Source organism: Olea europaea, chromosome 18 (assembly GCF_002742605.1).
Source record: "Olea europaea var. sylvestris chromosome 18, O_europaea_v1, whole genome shotgun sequence".
Taxonomy (NCBI): domain Eukaryota; kingdom Viridiplantae; phylum Streptophyta; class Magnoliopsida; order Lamiales; family Oleaceae; genus Olea; species Olea europaea.
Genome location: NC_036254.1, coordinates 17,399,176 through 17,422,069, shown reverse-complemented (window position 1 = coordinate 17,422,069; position 22,894 = coordinate 17,399,176). Strand labels below are relative to the sequence as shown.

Here is a 22,894-nt window from a genome sequence, read left to right as displayed (position 1 = left end):
AAACATAATATAAGTACATTAACTGATTTATAAGACAAAAAGTAAAGCGTCTAGTGTACAACTTCGTTAAAATTTCATCAATGATCATCGACGATATGATTGCTTGTGATTTTGATTGAAGATCAATATCCATTGGTAATGTAATTGAAATTATCGATGACAATACTTCTAGTGATTTTCAACGCACTTGTAATTACCCTATTGTTAGTGAGAGCTTGGAATGCCATGGTAGTTTACAATATTACCAAGCATTTCTAGTCCATGTCGTCGTTAAAAAAGCAATTGTCCATACACATTTATTATTTTCATTAAAAATGATTAGAAGGAAAGGAAAAGAAAAAGAAAATGTGAAACAGAAATCGAAAAATGAAAACAGCAAAAGAAAAATATAGGGGACTCTAGCAAAAATGTTCTAAAGTGCGAATGTTGGCCTTACCACCTAATCACCTCACTTTTTCACATGTAGACATTCGTTTAGTTCGTAAAACTTGAAACTTGACACTGTAACTTGATCACATTTTATACTTCTTAGAACATTGAACTTGACACATGGCTTTCCAAATAGAGAAAGGTCTTCGGCGAAGTATAATGGCTTAGACCCCCCTTGCTGTTTTCATAGTCAACAAGAGTGGGGTGTCTCCTCGAGGCAGGGATTCATCGTTCGCTTGATTGGTAAGGTGGCTAGATTTTGAACCAACCCTTCGTCTAGCCTCCATCTTTATGTGAACCTCCCACATTGGCCCTCTTTACACTCGGTTTCATCTTTACGCCAACCTCCCAAGCAACGCGAACCTCCCTAAAGTGATCCGGTTCGTGGGTCATAATGAGGTGGCCTCATACTCACACTCATACATGGTGTTCTTAGTCTCACGTGGCCGTCCATGCACACCAGATTACTGTACATGTTCAAAACTAATTTCATCATGAAAACCAAATTTATAATGGAAACTTCTTTTACAGAAATCGATAACCTATCTTTTGAGAGATGTACGCCAACGTGGAAAGAGACGCTTTGTAAAGATTTACACACAACTCAGACAAGAGAAAGGGTGTGGTGTCGAAACGATTTTATTTCCATTTGCACCTCGAATAGTTACAAAATAATACCCTCAGCTTTGGCTACAAAATTCATACCTCCGATATGAACTAACCCAAAAGTTTCTACGTCACGTACACCAGAATATTTAGTATCTACACTAGTATCAACTATCCAAAAATTTAAATAACTAACAACATTTTTCCTTTCCCTTTTCTTTTTTCCGCCTCTCTCTCTCTTAACAATCACTACTAGTTCTATTTCCAAAAAACTTGCCAATTTCAGACCAGCTAACAAAAACTTACCTGCAGTGAGAGACTTCAGGGAGCGTTTGCATCCTTCCTAACAACTTCTACAACTGTTGCATTGCAAAAGAAGCATCTTTGGCAATTGAGGAGGTGCCTCGATATACAACCATAGCAAGAAACATGGGAACACGGTACAAATTCAGCATTCGCTTCACAAGCATAACATATGCAACACATGCCATCATCAGCATCTGATTCTCCCTGACAAATTCTCGTCTGAACTTTTTGCAATTCTGCCTGACAGATCAACTGGCTTGAAAACTTTTCTAGTCGTGCTAATTTTCCAAGATGATCGTCCCCTCTGAATGAGCCCGCCTGGCAAATTGACGAAGAAGATTACGAGTAATAAATTGGCAAGTCCCACGTACAGAAGTTAAAGACAACAGACAAGTCATCATTCAGAATGTTCAACAGTAAGACATTTTTATTTTTTTATTTTTAGGAGGAAAACAAGTAGACATCTCAACCAAAACCTGCCAAACAAGTGTGTTTTGGTTGACATCACTGTGGTTACTGCTTAGACCTCTGCTGTTCTAATTTAAAAATGTGCTTATAGAATTGGTCATGCTGCAGAATATGATGTTACGTTAACTGGCAACTATGTGCCCTTAAGCAGACACTTCAATGGTGTGACCCAGTGCTCTGACACTGACAAGCAAGGTATGCAAAGTTCAAACTTACTTCACCAATCAGGCATGGATATCTGAATATAATGTAAAAAGTTAATAAAATTAAAAACTAATGAAAACTAATCAAGCGCTGTCTCAGTAATGAACGGAAAAAATCTACGCAACAATATACTTGAAGTGAAGATGTTCTAGACCCAGTTTTTTCTTTACACAGCCAAGACAACAAATGGCTTGTCCTCAGAATCCAGCATTGGGAAATTTTAAACCTCAAGCAGTGATCCTAGGAGTGCCAAAAACAAAATAAAGATAACAATTGCATAGAGAACCTAATGCAACTGTCTGGACCCTTTTGGATTGTGCATATGGACAAAAAGAAAAGAAATGAAAATTAAAACTAAAGCTTTCATAAATTTTTAAAAACTATGTTAAGTGGCAGGTAATAAACATGAAAGCAAACAAGACGCGGATAAATCCTTCCCATCATTTACCTAGTTTTCATTTCTCTCCAATCTTAGATGACGACAAAGGACACAATGATTACCCAAGCATTCTCATATTTTCTTTCCTGGGTTCCTAGTTCTGAATGGTGGGTAAGGGTAAATAGGAATGAAAATGACTGCGCTGTTAATATGTCTAAAAGCTGGATAAAACCAAAAATCATTAGGGAATTAATACGAACCCAATCATACTCGAGGAGATACTGAAATCCACAGAGAATGGTATCAGCACAGTCCATACTAACAAATATTGCAACAATATCGTTCTGCTTTCCGCAGTCTCTCTCCCTACTAGCATCCAACAAATTCAGTACAATGCCAGCCAGAGGTGCTAAAATCATGCATCTGTTGACTTTCTCAGTAAATTGACCAGGACGTCTAAGTGTTCTGCAACAAAGATGCAATTCGATAAGGGCAGGAGTAAAAATGGAACTCTGCAGCAAATATATTTTACAATTTTAAAACTGGAGCCTAAATAAATACATGTATAACAGTAAACATGTCTACAACACGTTGAGAACACCCAAAAAAAAGACAATGGAAGCTCAATAGCAATGAAAGGACTATATGTGTATGATATAGCGGAAGTCCAGTAGCCGAAAGTTTAGTTTCTAAACCCTTCATTTTATGTAAACTAATGCCATTTTATAGTGACAGGTATCCTTAACTAAAGATCAAATAATCTGTTGCTTGTCCAATGGGCATAAAAAACAAAAACAGATATAAATGTAGCAACTGGGATCTTCATGCTAGAGAGAAGCAAAATGCATTATACATCATACAGTAACTTACAGGTCAAATAACTCTGGATCAGCTGCAGAGATTAAATGGTTTAGTATAAAGACAATCAATTCGGTCAGCCTCCGCAAGTTTGTATCCATTCCTAACAGAAAAGCTTGAGATATCTCACGAGTACAAAACTCTAATACCCTTGCAAGATTGCAGGAGAGGTCAAATATAACACTACATTTCCTCTGCTGGAAGTCCATCACCTGAAATAATGCAGTCATTTAAAATTTGCATGACGTGGAAAGAAAAGAAAGCAAGATAAATCCTACAAAACCATATGAAATTACCTTGTAAGTTTCTTGCATTTCACGAATTGAAACAGAAAACTCAGTCATCGCCCAACTGAGTGTGTTAAATAAGCGATTGAGAAAAGATGAGAATAATTCTTCATCGCTGACGCAAGCTTCCCGCAACAATTTCTTTTAAAATAGGAACACGGCACCAGAAACAAATTTAATACAAGTGAAATCTAATTCCAGAAGCAAAAAAGAATACGATTATGCTACTTGTACATAAAAATGGTACACAAGGAATTACATAAAATGATGTGGAGGAAAAAGATTAGATGAAAAAATTGACTATGTTTTAAATTGACAAATGGTAGAGTGTCATGTCACATTATGCAATAAATTATGTAAAACTTAATGTACATATAGAAAGATCCAAAAGAATATGATGAAGTGTTGCAGCAACTAAAAAAATGTCATAACCTGAAATATGACTGACGAGGAGGATGACTCTCCACGCTTTGCAAAACCAAAGCCAGAACCCTTGCATAATCTCTGAAGTATGTTGGTCACAGGGATCCATGATCTATTATCAAATGCTGCCAATAAAGCTTTTGGCATCCTTTCTGTTGCAGCTTCATTGCACTCAAAAGCAGCTAAAAATTCCTTGTACTGTACCAAGACAGAAATTGACTGGAGAAGAAGATCCCTCAGTTCAGCACTGGATATCCTCGGATCATTGAAGTGGGTAACGACAAAAGTAACCTGATAAAGAAAACATTAACAAAAATCATCAAAGTAGCTAAAAGTGGATCCTTGAATGGAGAGTAGAGTCTGGGCCAAAGACTTGAACTATAGGGCTAAATATAAGTGTAGAAAAATAATGTTATAACAGAAACATTTCAGCGTCTTGTATAAAAAGACTTTCGAACATGCATTTGGTTACACTTTATAATTAGTAGTTATTAGTTCCCAGTTTGCAAGTTCAGCAAACCGGTAAGCAGATAAACTGTTAACACAGCTCAACTCCAGAATCTTATCTTTTGTTTTTCATCTGTTTCCAAAGGAAGAAGTCCCTTCAACTTATATAACAATAACATACAGGAGAAACAGAAGTTCATAAACGTACAAATGATGCAAGTCCTTGCTTAATGAGCATTGCAGCAGGGACAAATGGAGGGTCACTCTTACGAAGAACATGAAAGCAGTCAACCTGTCAGAAGTGAAGGAAAGAAATTAGGTAAATATTGGGAAGAAAACTAATAAGTTCAGCAAAAGCATGCAATTGTAAATTCCATAAGTTGAAACAATGGATTGAGGTATTGTATAGTTCAATTATATGATTATATTGACGGCTTAAATCTTTTTCCCCGGGGGGGGAGCTTGGCTCGACATGCCACAAAATCATTATCTGGTATCAGCCATTGACTGTATGAACGCCTTGACAACTCTCCAAAGACAAAAAACAAAAATAAAAGGTCTATTTGTAACTCTTCTTGCAAGATATGGTGAAAAACTATCAAGAAATAAGAAAAAAGAGACTGAATAAATCCAAGCAACAGAAAGATATCACTATGCCATTAGACATGAGATATTTACAATACCACGGTTTCCAAATAATATTCAGGAACATAGATGAAGATAGAATCGACTTTGCTAAGAACAAGAAGCAACTGAACTATCCACATGCATGCTGCATACATTCCCCTCTGCTTCCAATGAGAGAAAAGAGAAATGCGACACCTGACAAATAAGACAAGGATTATAAAATGAGTACAGGGTGAAAAGGTAGACGGTTCCTAAAATTTATGCTTGATGACTAGCTCTAGAAAAGCACTTAACAAATGCCTAAATTAAATAACATTAATTGGGATCAAGATCATAAAAATTTAACATCAAGAATAATTATTTGCCCCTGGAGCTTTCTATTGATGTATCCCATATTTGCCCCTGGAGCACTCCATTGATGCATCCCAATCATATAGGAACAGCTAAATCAGTACTTAATCAGAACATTGTTCCATTTGGAAGATTTAAGAGCAACCTAACGAAGCATTACAGAGTACTTCGATATGCTGCCTCCTCCATGCAGTAGATGCGACATGCATAATTTTTCTAGAAGCCCCATCCATCATGCATGTTGATTGCATCACAAAGGAAACACCATTAGAAGTACTTTCTGCTAGATACCATTTTTTAGCAGGAAATTCCAAAAAGGTCTTGGGCAACTAAAATAGAAGGAACACGGAATGAAAGATGAGGATATTACAACGCTTGTTTTCTTGCAATAATTAGAGAATGATTGGCATTGTAGCTTTTTACAAAAGAAGATTTTTTTTCCTTCTTATTTTTTTTGTTTTTTTTTTTTACGGCCTTTAAAAGATTTTTCTTCCCATGGCAGCAAGACCCTTATTGCCCAAAAAAAAAAAAGGTTTTTGGCTACTATTGTAGCATTTCAGCTAAGCCAAACATGCTCTTACTGATCTAAGGTGAAATTTTCATTTGTTTTTAGTAAGTTCAAATTCTCGTACAAATTTTCATATAAATAGAACTATAGAAGTATTATATTGTTGAATAATTCAAACATTGATTATGAGATTCAGAATTACTAAATTGTTTCCCTGGGTTCTCCCAAATCTTCTGTTACTCTCCTCTCTTTTCTCTTTGTCAACGTTCCCTTCTAGATCATATGCACTAAAAAGCTGCCAGTTAGAGCTAGTAACTATGCTAGGCAGCTAGAAGAGAAAGGATTGGAAAGGCACCCGGAAGTGTACCGCAAGTTGCTGGCTCAATGTAGACAATAAGCTGAAAACAAGCTCCAAGACAGAAGAACCAAAGTGCCATACAGCGCTATTTATAGCAAAGAGCAAGGAAGAGTTACAAGGCTCTTGTGATCCCATAAACACCCAAAAACATACGCATATAAGATTTATTTCCTGATAATCCAGAGAACACCAGCTTTGTATTTCAAAGTTAAAAAGGAAATGGAAACAAATGGTGTAATTACTAATAATGAGTTCAACAATGTCCAGTTTAAAATTTCATATTCTTTAAAGAACTGGCAGAATCTGGTGTAATTTCTGTTTGTTTCTAATATTTACAGAACATCTTGGCATCATATTTTGTACTTTCATATTTTTCAGATAGCTTCCATTCCATATTCTAAAATGGTGCTTTTACCATTATGCATTTAGCCCCAAATGAATAATTAGCATACAAATATTCAGTCTCGAAGCTTAAAGGCAGCCAAAGTGAGGATGGATAACAGTCGGCAAAAGAAGAAAAGAAAAGAAAAAATTCAATGTAGAAACTGAAATTAAGGGCATAGAAGGCATGCATCTAAACTGATTAACAGTACAATAGAATCTATCCAATCTGATCACCGTACCAAGCACAATGTCTGACACAATCCATCATTTCTTCTCGATAAAACCCACGAGCCTCCTTCAAGCGCTTCACTTGATCCCCATGAACCCTATCTCTGATTTGTTTATCAGTTTCATCCAGCAGAGAAATTAACTGAGACTGACGAGACATGAAAGACGATGCCTGCAATTAAAATTTTTTCAGATAATTTTAGCTCAAGACTGCCAGTAACAAGTAATGATCATTTTACAAAAGAAAAAACGATCAGCTGTTAAAAAATGCAAAGCTTAGGGCAGAGGTAAAATAATTTCTGCACAAGCATGAATACAAATTTCCTACCAAAACACCAATAGAAAAAATAATACACAACAGCAGCCACTTATTTTTTCATAAAGAAGCAAAATTCCTCCACAAGAATTTTATATAGAAATAATGAGTACGGGATCACACAAGGAGGCAAATGTGGCTTCCCCACAAATTGAAAACCCAAGACCTGATTTCTGCATGCTACAAGTATTTCCTCTTATTGTTGTAGTACACTGTACCCTTAAAAACTGGGAAAGTGCCTCTGCCAGACAGATCAATCCCACCCCACCACCACTGTTCCTAGGGAAGAGAAGGAGTAAAAGGGAAACCACAAAAATAAAAATAAAAATATGGGGGGAAAAGGTTTAGCATGTGCATTCATGTTATTTAACACTCGAATTTGCATTTCCAGATCTAGAATGAAAACATACAGCTCAGGATTGTGACAACAGGTCTTTTAAGAACTTTGGGCAACTGAAAACATCCAGAAACACTAGTGGAGATTTCTGTATTATTGCATCTCTCAGTTCTCACATTGACAATGCAACAACTTGTAGGAAATAAATTATGGAATCTTGAGTTTATCTGATGAATAAAAATTATATCATATCAACAATTTTGCATTCTGATAGAGACCTGAACTGGGGGATCATATTGTTCAAGCAGGAAAAGAAAAGAATTGGAAATTAAACTGTGATTTCACTAAGTTGAATATAGAAAAAAAGACACAGGATATCCCAAGAGCATTCGAGAGGCAATGGACTCTCCTAGTAGACCCTTGATACTTCCATGAAGAAAATTTCTACCCCCCCCCCCCCCCCCCCCCCCCCCCCCCCCCCTCTTCCCACCACCAACCCCCCCCCCCCCCCCCCCCGCCGTAAAAAACCACAACAACCGCCACCACCAAATACAATAACAATACTTATGCACAATCTCACCACCGTTTCCACCCAAAATCATCACTGCCAACAACCACCGCCAACAACAACACCATCGTACACAGCTACTGTCAGGGGCACCACTACCACCACCAGAGCCACTGCACACGAACTGGCAGAACACAAATCGAAAAAAATTCAACCACTCACTTCCAAGAAAAAAAATTCTAGCCCCCCCCCCCCACCCACACCACCATGTATTGACAATTCCTACAGACTCCCTACCCCTTCCCCAACAAACTACTAACAGATTAACAAAATGAATATATATTTTCTGATACTTAGCTAACTTGGCTCATTAACTGATTTGGCTTATTCCTTCCTGCATACGTGAAAATCACCGGAGGCCTATCACATTCACAAACTTTCTTTCCAGGTAACATGTTCATCAGCAGAGTACAAGGCACGTGTTCAGCTCAACTTTTTTAACACAAACTGTTGATAGGCCTATTTTATTCTATTTAAATGGTTCATTCAATTCTCTGTCCACTTCACTTGGAGAATTTCAGAAAATCTAAGTGTCCAAAACTGCAGACAGTCATATCGTGACCATTTTGTGAGCCAGAATGAAGATGGAGAGTAAAAGTTTACGAACCTGCTTAAAGTTAGGTGCAAGACCCAAATGATACAGCAAAAGCATAGCATCTAAAAGTTCCTCCTCTTTCAGGGTAGCTGAAGAAAAATTGTTCTCCCTGGGTAATATCCTCATCTGCTGCATAGGCCGAAAACCAAACTCAGAATCAGATCGGTTGCTTGTACTGGGTTTATCGGCTATCTCGTCATTCAGATTCCCAGTACTACATTCAGCCGTAACATGAGTAGATCTCTCTGGGATAGAGCTGCAACTTCCTCGAGAACCTTTTGTCGAATATCTTATGGAATTCTTAGAAATTTTTGAAAAATCAGCATCATAATTAGAACAGCAACATGGTTTCTGCCCACTGAAATGTGTTACTCTGCTTTCTTCATCATCCATGCACCCTTCTTCCCATCTTACAATTTCTTCCTCCGCTTGATCATCTACAGGATGAAATTTCATCAGATGATTATAAGATCCCCCAAGCCTGGAAATGTCAACTCGATGAGGATCATTCTTCAGAAACAAGCCAGCGCGGAAGCTTTGTTGACCTCCCCTGTGAAGGAAACCAACATCAGCTCCAGAATTAATTCCAAATCCCTTGATCCAGTCATAGATGTCCCCAACAGCAAAACCTTCAGACAAGAAATGGAGAATAATAGTAAACAAAGAAACAAGGACAGAGTTGTTTGAAACTCCCGGAGGTGGCATATTACGGTCTGCACCCCTGCTCTTCAGTAAAACACTCTGTAAAAATGTCCTAAACACTGAACCGGGCAACTGAGGAGGTGTGACAGGCGGTACAAATTGCATGACTAAGCGACAGAGGTCCCTTTGCTTCTCTTCTATCTGAAAAAGGGTCATAAACTATGTCAAAATTGTATGTTCACAACCAGAAAGATGAAAGAAGCTTCAACCTAATATCGGATGATTCACAAGAAATATCTTCATGATGAACGTCGCAAGAATAGGCGGGAGAACCGAAATGGGGCAATGAAAAATTTCAAAGTCAGAATGGAAGACACTATCAATAGGAATGTAAAGAGGAAAAAGCAACGGGCAAAACAAAAATATTGAACAAACTTGAACCATGTGTTTGACTTAAATTTTGTAATCTTCATCTACATACATGTATAATCAATACAGCTACTTTGCTTTGCATCACTCATAGGATTTCTTTATAATTTCTCATATCCAGCAATCAGAAATTAATCACAGATCTATTTTTCTTTGGGTTTCTGTATCAAATGTGACCATGCAGCATCCAGCAGATACAAATTACAGATTTAGCCATTTAGTTTACACCCAGGTATTGGGGATCCACAAAAGCAAGATCCATGGAGAATTGCGGCTCCGTAGAGGAAAGAGCACTAATCATGTGCTATCATGCACATGTACAAAAAGGAGAGAGTTTCTTCTTGTAGATGCTCTTCCTCAAAAATGTTTTCAGTTTCCATTTTGAACAACCACCTCAACCAAAAAAAATAAAAATAAATCCAAATCAGTTAGACTTACTTTGCAAGTTTGAAAAGACGTAATAAAAGATATCTGAAGTCATTAAACATGAGTCAAAAGCAATGTCAAAACTCGGTTTGATACACTATTCTTGATTTGAAGAGCTCAAGCTTGAAAACCATTAATTAAATCTCAGCATGTCCAAGTCTCTAGTGTTTTTCTGTTTTTGCAGTTACCATTTGCTAATAATGAAGTCAGCATTTCATCGGAAAGTTTTGACATCAGAATTTGACATCAGAATGGACAAGATTTGACCAATAAAACGTGTCAAAATTTCCACTCTATTCAATCAGAAGTGTTCAATCGCCGAAAGCATTCACGTCCATATTGTAAATTAAATCAAGCGGGAGCTTGAGCGAGATCAAGTTGCAACACAGTTTTCCAAGACCTTTTTAATTTCCTTTCCTTTTATGGAAGGGAGGTAGTTGAGTTTTCTCAGATATCTAGAAGGGAAATGATAAGGTGGCCTCTTTTATTTGTGCATGTAACAGAAGAAAGTAGAAGTACCATGCAACTATTTATTTAACCTGAAAAGAAAAAAGTTATATATTTAAAAATTCCTTTAACATCATCATTTCATTGACAGCTCTTACTATTATCAATCTTCTGTTGCAATAACATAAGCATACGACCCAAAAATAATTCCACCAAACAAAACCTATGTAGTAAACAACATGACAGAATGCAAATATAACTTAATAGTTAATATCAATAACAGGCAGCTTCTGTATTGTGATTCTAGATAATAAACGAAAGGCTCGAGGCACAGATTAACATTTCACAAAGTCAGGAAAGCCAACCAAATCAGGTACTGTACTGTAAGTGTAAGTGCATGTTTCTGTACATGATTGACTGATATGATGCAGGGCATATGCACAAAAAAGAAGGCAAATTTTTGAATTTCAAGATTAAGTAGATTTGAACAAGATTTTCATTTTCAGGATAAATTGTGTCTTATCTTATCTTGGATAAATGATGGAATTTTTTACTAAGAAGTCCCTATGTTTTTATTGTCAGAGTATTTTGGTCTACTAAGGCATCACGGGAGGAAAAAAGGACTGAAATTAATAATCTCGAGAAGTTTGTAGACATCCTTGATTCTCAAGACAGTCTAATAACTATTTTGTTACTTCAGACCATTTAGAAGTTTCACTGAGAGAATAATTAATTAAGAATAGAAAAAAGAAAGGGATAGAAAGCAGAAGAGAGAGGAAATAAAAATGAAGAAGAATTGCATAATTTTGAAGAGAAACTTGGGAAGAAATTTCAACATACTGACTTACTTAATCATCATTCTATGTTATTCAGAAAATAATAGTCTTATTAATATATAAAATTTCTAACAAAAATGAAAAGTTGCCAAAAACAAAAGGATAATTCTAACTTAAAACTAATAATTACAGAAAGAAATTAAGTTATAATCTATTTTCTATGATTATACCTGAAGTAAGTTCATGTTTTGGAATGTCGGCAATTAAATTCCCATAACAATATCCATCAGTTTCTTTTCCAGTTTCACTATTGAATTTCAAGAAGGCAAATGAGATCTAAACTCTCAAATCTCTATTATTCTCCGGAACATCAAACCTGGGAGGCTGGCACATGTTTTCTTAAATGAAATGATACAAATTTGCACAAAAAGCAAGGCAGGTTCAGAATTTTTCCTATTAGCTACACGTAAACAAACTTTGGCACTATCAGGATAAAAAATGTCTTATTTTAGAAAAATGTTGGTGATTTTATTCTTAGAATTTTTTACATTTTTGGATGTGGTTATTTTAACTTGCGGAAGTCGACATTTGATTTCCTTGGACCACACAAGAACGTATTCTAAAAATTTGCTCACATTGATAAATACATATAGTCCATGGTCTCGTTCCAATGTGATCAAGGAATAGCCTATGTTGTTGGGGAAACAGGAGCTGTATTAGCAATTGTTTCCTTATTTTAGTCATAATTAAATCTGATTCGGTTATGATTGATTGATTGTATATTTAAATAGGAGGTAAATTAGTATGATTGATTGGTTGTATATTTAGATAGGATGTAAATTAGTTATTTCCTTATTCGTAGAGATCTACTTGTGTACATATACATGGCTTTTTAGCCAAGAGAAATAAGATTTCAGTTTATTCAAATTTTCATGATATCAAAGCCAACCCTAAAAAAAAATAAATAAATAAATAAAAATAAAAATAAAAACTGTCATGGCCGCCGAGAAGACCTCATCTTCAGAAATCATCCCGAGTTCTGTCAGCCTTCCAGAAGCCAACGATGGGTCGTCATTCTCCATCACCAGCCACAAATTAAATGGCCAGAATTATTTACAATGGTCTCAATCTGTTCTAATATTTATATCTGGCAAAGGAAGAGATGAGTATCTCATCGGAGAAACAGCCCAGCCAAAGAAGAAAGAGCCCATTTACTGAGCATGGAAGACCGAAAATAATCAAGTCATGTCATGGCTTCTTAACTCCATGACCAATGAAATAGGAGAAAACTTTCTCCTGTACGAAAGGCTGCAAAAATTTGGGAAGCAACGAAGGAGGCGTACTCACATGTGGAAAACACTTCGGAGTTATTCGACATTAAGTGTCTCCTCCATGATCAGCGACGAGAAGACCTCACTGTTACCCAATATTTCAACATCCTCAACCACCATTGGCAGTAACTAGATCTGTTTGAAGAACACAAGTGGAAGTGTCCGGATGATGCATCTACCACAAGAAACTTGTTGAGCAGAAACATTTATACAAGTTTTTAATAGGACTCAACAAAAACTTAGATGATGTACGTGGAAGAATCCTTTCCACGAAACCAATGCCATGTCTCCGAGAAGCGTTCGCTGAAGTAATACGTGAAGAGAGCCGGAAAAATGTCATGATGGGGAAACAAAATGCACTCCACAACTCTGAAACTCCAGCTTCATTACTCAAGGTAGACAGCCTTCCTTCGGCAACGAAAATACAAAAATGAGAGACCTAAATGTGACCACTACCACAAAATCGGCTACACAAAAGACAAGTGCTGGGACTTACGTGGCAGGCCTGATGATGCAAGGACAGGAAATCGCAGGGAAAGCAAGGGAAACTCAGCCATCTCCAACGGAAAACCAGATACAACCGGAGCCTCCCTCTTCAAGAAGGAGCAACTGGAATTGCTTCAACAGCTCTTTGGACAGTAGCAAAACAACCTGCATTCATCCCTAATAGCCACAGGATCTGTGGCCCACAAAGGTACACTCACTCACGCCCTAAATACTGAACGGAAGAATCCAAATGTGTGGATAGTTGACTCCGGGGCCTCTGACCATATGACTAGCAATCCACACCTATTTATTGATCTCAATCCATGCAAAGAGGAATGGCAAGTCCGAATTGCTGATGGAACACATTCACAAGTGGTCGGAATTGTAACAATGAAGTTATCCAAAGATTTAATACTTCAATCTGTTTTATTTGTTCCAACATTAGATTGCAATTTATTATCTGTCAGTAAAGTTACACGTGATTATAAGTGTGTTACTAAATTTTTCAACAATGTGTGAATTTCAGGATATGGAAGTGCGGAGGACGATTGGCAGTGCTAGGGAATTTTCGGGGTTGTATCTGATCACAAGCAACGACGACTCTCCAAGTGGACTAGCTCTAGAAGTAGGTAGTCTAGGTTTTCAGAGTTCATTGTTCAATGTTTCCATTCCCAGTCTAAATAATGAAGCCGTACTTTGGCATTTCCGATTAGGTCATCCCAATTTTATACATCTTGAAAAGTTATTCCCATTATTGTTTAAGAATAAAAGTCCAAGTTTATTCCAATGTGAAATTTGTCAATTCTCAAAGCACACTCGGTATTATCTGTCAGTAAAGTTACACGTGATTATAAGTGTGTTACTAAATTTTTCAACAATGTGTGAATTTCAGGATATGGAAGTGGGGAGGACGATTGGCAGTGCTAGGGAATTTTCGGGGTTGTATCTGATCACAAGCAACAACGACTCTCCAAGTGGACTAGCTCTAGAAGTAGGTAGTCTAGGTTTTCAGAGTTCATTGTTCAATGTTTCCATTCCCAGTCTAAATAATGAAGCCGTACTTTGGCATTTCCGATTAGGTCATCCCAATTTTATGCATCTTGAAAAGTTATTCCCATTATTGTTTAAGAATAAAAGTCCAAGTTTATTCCAATGTGAAATTTGTCAATTCTCAAAGCACACTCGAAGTTCTTTTCCAAGACAATCATATAAACCCTCTCTCCATTTGCAATGTTTCATGGTGATGTATGGGACCGTCTCGTGTCAAACNAGTTCTTTTCCAAGACAATCATATAAACCCTCTCTCCATTTGCAATGTTTCATGGTGATGTATGGGACCGTCTCGTGTCAAACACATTTCTAGATTTCGATGGTTTGTATCTTTTATTAATGATCATACCCGATTGACTTGGGTATTTCTCCTAAAAGAAAAATCAGAAGTTAGCTTAATTTTTAAGAACTTTAATATCATGATTCAAAACCAATTTCAAACAAAAATCCAAATTCTCAGACTGACAATGCTAAGGAGTATTTCAAACATGTTTTGGGAGAATGCCTATTGAGTCAAGGGATTATTCATCAAAGTTCATATGTCGATGCTCCACAGCAAAATGGTATTGCCGAGCAAAAAAAATAGACACCTCCTTGAAGTTGCACGATCCCTAATGTTTTCAACCAATGTTCCAAAACACTTCTGGGGGATGCCATTCTCACTACCACATTCTTGATAAATCGGATGCCATCTCGTGTTCTCAAATTTTGAACTTCATTCCAAATTCTCCTAAAATATTTTCCTTCCTCTCGAATTTTGTCCACAATACCCCTCAAAGTGTTCGGTTGCACCTCATTTGTTCATGTTCACCACCACAATTGTGGGAAACTTGATCCTTGGGCTATCAAATGCATCTTTTTGGGATATTCTCCACATCAAAAGGGATACAAGTGTTATTCTCCTATCACTAAACGATACTATCACTCCATCGATGTTTCATTCTTCGAGAATCAACCTTATTATCCCAATACCACCATTCAGGGGGAGAGTGGATATGAGAAGGAATGTTTGTCTTGGGATATTGAGTCCTCACCAATTCACTCGATCCCTAGTTTTGACAATAACGCACCCGAAGCCGAAGTCCAAAGTGTCAATCCCACTCCTCCTATATCCTCACCTAATCCTCAGTCGTCAAATTTACCTACAAACAAAGAGCTACATGTCTACTCTAGGAGAGAAAGGGCTCAACATCAACATTGGGGAGAACCTCAAAACACTACCTGAACACAACTAAGAGTCCAATCCGAATCCAAGGAATGAAGGTAACACTGATTCTGAAATTTCTAGTGAACCTTGTCAGGATGATTTGAGTTGGCCAATTGCACTAAGGAAAGGAGTAAGATCATGCACTCAATACCCACTTCATAACTATATGTCTTACTCGGGTCTTTCACAGAAATTCCGTGCTTTTGTTACTAGTTTGGATGCTATCCAGGTCCTACTAGCATCCAAAAAGCTCTCAAAGATCCATTGTGGAAGGCAGTTGTTTTTGATGAAATTCAAGCACTGGAAAAGAATCAAACATGGGAAGTCACTGATCTGCCTCCACAGAAGAATCCAGTGGGATGCAAATGGATTTTCACTGTGAAATACAAAGAGGATGGGAGTACTGACAAATACAAAGCTTAGCCCGTGGCAAAAGAATTTACTTAGTCTTACGGTATTGATTACCAAGAGACATTTGCTCTTGTAAGCAAACTCAACACTATAAGAATTCTACTATCTCTAGCTGCTAACCTAGACTGGCCCTTATTTCAGTTAGATGTGAAGAATGCATTCCTAAACGGAGACCTGGCAGAAGAAGTTTATATGAAAATTCCCCCAGGTTTTGAAAATCAAGCTACACAAAACGAAGTCTGCAAACTAAAAAGATCACTCTATGGACTTAAACAATCACCGAGGGCATAATTCGACAGATTTACAAAGGTAGTAAAACCTCATGGCTATTCTCAGTGCCAAGCTGATCATACCTTATTCGTGAAAAGATCACTAGAAGGTAAAATGTCGGTCCTAATAGTGTACGTGGATGATATAATAGTCACAGGTGACTTCGCAGATGAGATGGTTGAGGTAAAGAAGACTCTTGCTAACCAATTTGAGATTAAAGATCTAGGAAATTTCAAGTATTTCCCCATAATGGAAGTGGCAACATCAAGTACAGGAATCTTTGTTTCACAAAGAAAGTATATCTTAGATTTACTCAACAAGTGTGGAATGCTAGGATGCAAACCAGTGGACACTCCTATGGAGACTACTAAAAGGCTCATAATGGCAGAGATGGATGTTCCAATGGATAAGGGAAGATATCAGAGGCTAGTAGGTAGACTCATCTACCTCTGACATGCTCGCCCAAACATTAGTTTTTCAGTTAGTGTTGTGAGTCAATTCATGAATGACACAAGAGAAGAACACATGGAGGCGGTCAATCGGATCCTGAGATACTTGAAGTTAACCCTGGTAAAGGGTTATTCTTCAACAAAGGCTCCAACCGAGAGGTGCAAATTTACAGTGATGCTAATTGGGCAGGTTCAGTTACAGACCGAAGATCTACATCTGGTTATTGTACCTATGTGTGGAGAAATCTAGTCACCTGGAGGAGCAAGAAACAAGCAGTGGTATCAAGAAGCAACGCTGAATCTGAGGTTTGAGCTATGGCTCAAGGCATATGTGAAGAAATGTGGATTAGAAGACTTCTTGAAGAACTCAAAGTAGCATTCAAGGAACCTATGAAGCTTTTTTGTGACAATCAATCAGCCATCAACATATTTAATAACCCGATTCTTCATACCAAAACTAAACACGTGGAGATTGATCATCACTTCGCTAAAGAGAAGATTGAAGACAATGTCATTAAACTTATCTACACACCAACCAACTCCCAAGTTGCAGACATACTCACTAAGGCCCTACCTCGAAAAGGATTCGAAGACCTTAGTTCCAAGCTTGGGATGAAAAATATCTTCAGCCCAGCTTGAAGGGGACTATGGAAATAGGAGCTGTATTAGAAATTATTTTAGCAATTATTTCCTTATTTCAGTCATAATTAAATCTGATTTGATTATGATTGATTGATTGTATATTTAGATAGGAGGTAAATTAGTATGATCGATTGGTTGTATATTTAGATAGGATGTAAATTAGTTATTTCCTTATTTGTAGAGATCTAATTGTGTATTTATACATGGCTTTTTAGCCAAGAGAAATAAGATTTCAGTTTATTCAACTCTTCAGTTGTTCACAACAAATGTCAAAGATTCTAAATGTTTAAATAGAATTTAGAATCCTAGTCCTTTTAGTAGGAGATGTCTATTAGGTATACATATACTCACTTTAATCTCTTTAATTTGGTAGGGTAATATTATGAGAATTACATTATGGTTGTGTGAGGTTCTTGCTTGCTCTCTTCCCATTTGTTCTATATGTTCGTTCTTTCTTCTTCAAGTGTTCCTTGCTTCTTCAATTCTGGCAACGCGATTCCTTCTCATCATGAATTTGAGACTTCAAAAGCCTATCCTATTCCCATAACACAGGCCCAAAAAAAAAGGCCTATTTTTCTAGAAGCTACTGTTCATCGCCCAAGGAACCACCCGGTCTTCTTTTATTTTGCAACCTAAGAAACAGAACCCCAGGCCCATTATTTGCTATATTTAGATCTTCTAACCTGGAACCTTTTGCCAATTTGTTTCAGCCATAAAAAAAGCTGAAAATTAATTCTTCAAGTTTGTTTATTTCCGCAGAATCTTTTAGGCGAAGAAATTAACAAATACTTGCTACAGGTAAAACATATATTGACAGCGCAAAAATAGGTAAAGTGCTCATACATAACATGAGAATGCAATTGAATTATGATAATTTATATTAATTAAGAACTCTAAAACAGTATCTATAAACCAAAAATGCTTTTGTTGAGACAAAGCATCCCTCACTTGAAAACATAATTGAAATATTAGAAAGTTCTGCAAGAAAACATGGATGGTTAATACACTAGTTTTGCTACCTCCACAGAGTTCAAATAAAAAAGAACTCAAACAACATTCAATATGCTTTTTGCTTGAATTCTCTTGGAAAATTAATTTCTCACTATATCAACCTCAAATCACACGGTTAAGACTGTAAAATTACAAGTTCATCTTTCTCCATGCAATCCTCTTGATCTTCTCTCGGTTTTCCATCCTAGTGACATACTGTATGCATAATTTTTCACAAATCCACATAGAATACAAGCCACAAGGCATAGCTAATAGAAGGGCTCGAATGACAAAGAAACATAATGCAGTATTTCTACTAATGGATCCAAGAGAATAAGTCAATGTGTTAAAGGCAAACCTTTTCAATTGCTTCGGATAGAGCTGTTGTCGTTAGCATCATGCTATTCTCATTGGACATGTCCTCATATGAACCAGGCCACCAAACGGAAGGAATCAAACATTGAAGATCATGTTTGTTCGGGCTCTTCCTCGAGAGGAAACCTTCAAACAAGAATTCAAAATCTGGAGACTTCCACCAGAGTGCCATTAAGTCTTCTCGCCTCAAAATGTAGCATGCTAAAGCAAGATAGCTATATGAACCAGAATAAGGACACTCCGTAAGGATCAAAGACTCTGTTTTACACATTGATGAAAGTGCATCAATGGTGTGCTCAAATAATAATCTTGACTGCTCAAATTCAAGAAATGAATCAAGTGCTCTATCCATACTTGTATAGTCATGCGGTGGACGCATTCTAAAGATTTCCATTATGAATGACAAAAAGGGGCCCCATCCTATGTAATCTGCACTACCAGTTTCCACATCCAGAACAGAGAATAACTCTCCACAAATTGCCTGAAAGACGGGATGAGACAGTTCATCAAAGGATGAGAAACGCTTCAATCTTCTGAGCTTCTCAACAGTGTCAAACTCTGCCCTCTTGAGGCGCTGCATCTCCAACAGCCTCAAAAGGCAATTAAATAGATTGGTTGCAAGAAAATATGAGAAGGGAGGAGCCTGAATGGGAAGAAAACCTTTAACTGGATATTTGAATGGGCGGGCCCCGAAATTTAACTCACATCGTTCACCTTGAGAAAGGGAAATGGCAGGATAATAGCCCAATCCAGGCACCATCTTCCGAATCCCAGCAAATGCCACTCCAAGAGACACGCCATTTCTATAGAACAATATCTCATCACAATCCAAGTCTACGCAACATCCAATCACATCACCAACAACCCATGGCTCGCCGTAAGGCTCAGCTTCCTTGTTCCATTTACTGACTCTTTTCCCATCATATGCATAAGAATCATCTGCATCACCAACACCCCTATGATCAGAGAAGGGGCATGCAGCGGTAGCCCAACCCAGTTGCTGTACATCACAAGTTTCAAGTGTCACTTCATACATCCATTTCCCTTTCCATACACATGAATTGGCCCTTGCACTACTGAATAGAGCATGGCTTTCCAAGAGCAATGGTGATTTGACAACTCTAATATCACCACATATGCTCGATTCCTCCAGCCCAATAACCTCGCCAATTGTAGATACCCCATCTCTGTTTCGAACAGCAGTTTTCAATTCAGGATGGTGCTTATAGAATTCATTCTTTATTATAGAGCGAACCACATTAGTATCAACTGGGCATGTCAACAGATTAATAGTTTTGCAAGGGAGATTAAATATGTGCTCAAGAGTTCGCTCCACAGACTGATCACCAAAATCATCACAATACGATACGAGGTGGGAGTTCCCAGAACCTTCTCTTTTGTCCTCTCCATTCAGAACCACGGCCAAACCAGAAGAAAGCCCACCAAGCCGTAGGCCCTCCTCACCCATTGCAGACTACAGCAAGTTATACTAACCAAGTCACCAGAAGACACCTACAAAAACCCCAAAGTTGCTTTGGAAAATCAATCAAGAACCTGATACAGGATTTAGTAATTATAAACCCTAGCGAGCAATCATCCTTTTTAACCTTAGAAATCAAAAGAATCGGCCAGAAATGTCATCCTATGCAGGTTATAAATTGCAACTAAGAAAATCTCACTTCAAGATTTCTTCTTTAGAGCTCATTTTTCTTGACTACGCGTCAGAGGCACAAGAAAATGGAAAGAATTCCAAATGTTAATTATTAACCCATTTAATTCACCTATTGAGGCTTCATTCTTCAGAAGCGAGCAAGAAAAGTACGAATAATTCAATATTTTCAGAATACCTTTTCCGCATTACAGATTTATTTTACAAAATTATTTAATTCCAATTTTTCTGTCTCCATTTCGTCTATCATGACGAACCAATTTCCAAATTCACTACACAAACGAAAGTTTAATAATTCAAACAAATTTCAATCTCCGAACTCAAAATTCTTCATAACACCAATAACCCAGCATTTTACATCGTAACAAAAAAATTTATTGTAATCAATTTAAAGTAAAATACTATCCGCATAAATACCCATGATGTTAATAAGTGACGCTGAGAAGCACTTACAGGCGTATAAGCTGTCTATAAATACAAAGGAGAGCAAAACGTGATAGGCTATTGCCCTAATACAAAAAATTTCTTCCTTGAAACTATAATGGCGGCTTACGAATACTAGTGTTCTCCGAAGACACCATTATTATTGTTGTTGTTAATTTATAGAAAGGGACACGATAATTTAAAGTAAAATACTATCCGCATAAATACCCATGATGTTAATAAGTGACGCTGAGAAGCACTTACAGGCGTATAAGCTGTCAATAAATACAAAGGAGAGCAAAACGTGATAGGCTATTGCCCTAATACAAAAAATTTCTTCCTTGAAACTATAATGGCGGCTTACGAATACTAGTGTTCTCCAAAGACACCATTATTATTGTTGTTGTTAATTTATAGAAAGGGACACGATAAAAAAATAGTCAAGTTTCTAGTTAAGAGAGAGAGCGACAGACGCAAAGTTCGGATTTTTCACGTTATTATTTTCGCAAGAACTTGGGAAGTGGAATCATAGATGAATAGGGAACCAAAAATGAACAAGCTTCACGGGTCAGGCGGGTCCCTCTGGTCAACTTCTCTCCAGTTCTCTTCTCTCCAATTCCAAATTTACTTTTCTAACCATCTCTATAATTTTACTTTTCTCCACAATTACATAGCGCGAGTTTGGCTAATTGTTAAAAACTGGAACATGGGGAGGAAGTTGAAAGGGGTGACGGCTGATGATGTCAGGCAGGGAAACGGGAGAAAACCTTCGGTGCGAACAATCGTGTCGCGATCGGGTGTGGTAGTTCTCCATTTGACGACAATTTTTTCTCGAAAATAGGTCTATCAAAATGAGTTCTGCTGCACGTATATTGGGACGTGGAACCCTCCTCATGTGAGAAGAGTGTATGTTGGAGTGTTACCCTCGATGTACAAATAACATTTTTCCTGCTGAATAGGTACGTTGATATTTTCAAGTTTAGAAGAATATTAAAATTGGGAACAGTGTTGAATCTGATTTTTCTGGATTCGGTGTGCTCGTGTCTTGAATTTGGAGCCAAGAGAGAGTGGGGGAATAATACTTGTGTCCTGACGCACGAAAAATTTAAAATAAAATTATAATGTACGAATAATATTTTGACAGATGAAATGGATAATATTCTTTAACTTTTCAATATTAACTGTATAACATAGACCTTTCGAAAAGACGTTGAAGAATTACTTTGGGCTGTATAAAATAAGTGATATTATTTAAAAGTTATTAATATGTCAATAAATGGACAATTTATTAATTTATTAATAATAACATTAATATTTATTAATTGGGAACACTACATAAATTCTTCATTTAAAAATCACATTTCAAAACTAACAAACTTCTAAAAATCATTCAAAAATAAGGTGATAATTAAATTTATTAAATATTTAATTATAATATAGTATAATTAATCTACTTATTCTATCCTACCTGGCTACCTTCAACCCATCCATTCATCACATTAAACCATTATCTCTCTCTCTCCCTCCCCATCCCACCTCACCTCCGGCGACAGTTCCGACAACAATTTCCGCAACGGCTCCGGCGACTTATCTAGTTCCGACGAATATTCCAACGACCTCTCCGACCATTCTGACGATTATTTTGATGACCACTTACCTTTCCGCCAACTACCTTTTTTCTTTTTCTATTCTTTTTTGGCAATGACCTGTAACTAGTTGCATTAGATCTGTGACATGTGCACATTGTCATCTGTGATTAGTTCTATTGAATCTGTAACATAATCAGGTGGGATGAATATGCATATGATCAATTTCAAAATTAAGAAATAAAGTTCGAAATTTCAAAAATCAAATAATATTAAAATTTTAGTTATGAAATAATTAATCAAAAAAAAATTTGTAATTAAATATATTAAATTCACAATTTTTTTCTGAGTAATAATTTGTGACCTATGTACATTGTGATATATAAAATATGATTTTCAACCTGTGATTTTTTACTCGCGACTCGTAATATAAAATGTGACCTATAAATTTGATCCGTGACTTTTACAAAACAACATGTGACATGTTAATATTGATTTGTGATCCGTTTATACTGATTTATGACTTATATGAAATGACTATAACTTGTGAACTCAAATCTGTGACCTTTACTATGACCTTAACGATGAATTATGACTTGTAACTGT

General features: G+C 36.9%; 1 protein-coding gene across 4 annotated transcripts; it reads right to left on the bottom strand.

Annotated features, from left to right (window-relative positions):
- Nucleotides 1–377: 377 nt before the first annotated feature.
- Nucleotides 378–21,387, bottom strand: LOC111367633 (E3 ubiquitin-protein ligase RKP-like). Of its 4 annotated transcripts, none has more exons than XM_022988614.1 (12): nucleotides 20,967–21,387; nucleotides 18,594–20,122; nucleotides 8,692–9,522; nucleotides 6,875–7,035; nucleotides 5,091–5,229; nucleotides 4,616–4,699; nucleotides 3,970–4,251; nucleotides 3,547–3,678; nucleotides 3,263–3,462; nucleotides 2,653–2,857; nucleotides 1,342–1,659; nucleotides 378–896 (listed from the first exon to the last, which is right to left on the bottom strand). In XM_022988614.1, exons 2-11 carry the CDS (start codon nucleotides 20,076–20,078, stop codon nucleotides 1,357–1,359), a joined length of 3,822 nt encoding a protein of 1,273 aa, XP_022844382.1. In that variant the 5' UTR covers nucleotides 20,079–20,122; nucleotides 20,967–21,387; the 3' UTR covers nucleotides 378–896; nucleotides 1,342–1,356. The 4 variants fall into 4 exon arrangements, with proteins under 4 accessions (XP_022844382.1, XP_022844383.1, XP_022844380.1 ...); XM_022988615.1 differs by lacking the exon at nucleotides 378–896 and having other exon boundaries at nucleotides 1,053–1,659; nucleotides 18,594–18,868; nucleotides 18,965–20,122; nucleotides 20,967–21,386; XM_022988612.1 differs by lacking the exon at nucleotides 378–896 and having other exon boundaries at nucleotides 1,053–1,659; nucleotides 20,967–21,386.
- Nucleotides 21,388–22,894: the final 1,507 nt, after the last annotated feature.

What these genes read in the sequence shown, in the direction of transcription:
- LOC111367633 (XM_022988614.1), bottom strand. Translation starts at nt 20,078, where the DNA reads ATGGGTGAGGAGGGCCTACGGCTTGGTGGGCTTTCTTCTGGTTTGGCC. An exon ending in TTGCACCTAACTTTAAGCAG is followed by an intron (nt 7,036 to 8,691) that starts GTTCGTAAACTT and finishes TTTTAATTGCAG; the next exon opens with GCATCGTCTTTCATGTCTCG. An exon ending in GATCCAGAGTTATTTGACCT is followed by an intron (nt 2,858 to 3,262) that starts GTAAGTTACTGT and finishes TCTTTGTTGCAG; the next exon opens with AACACTTAGACGTCCTGGTC.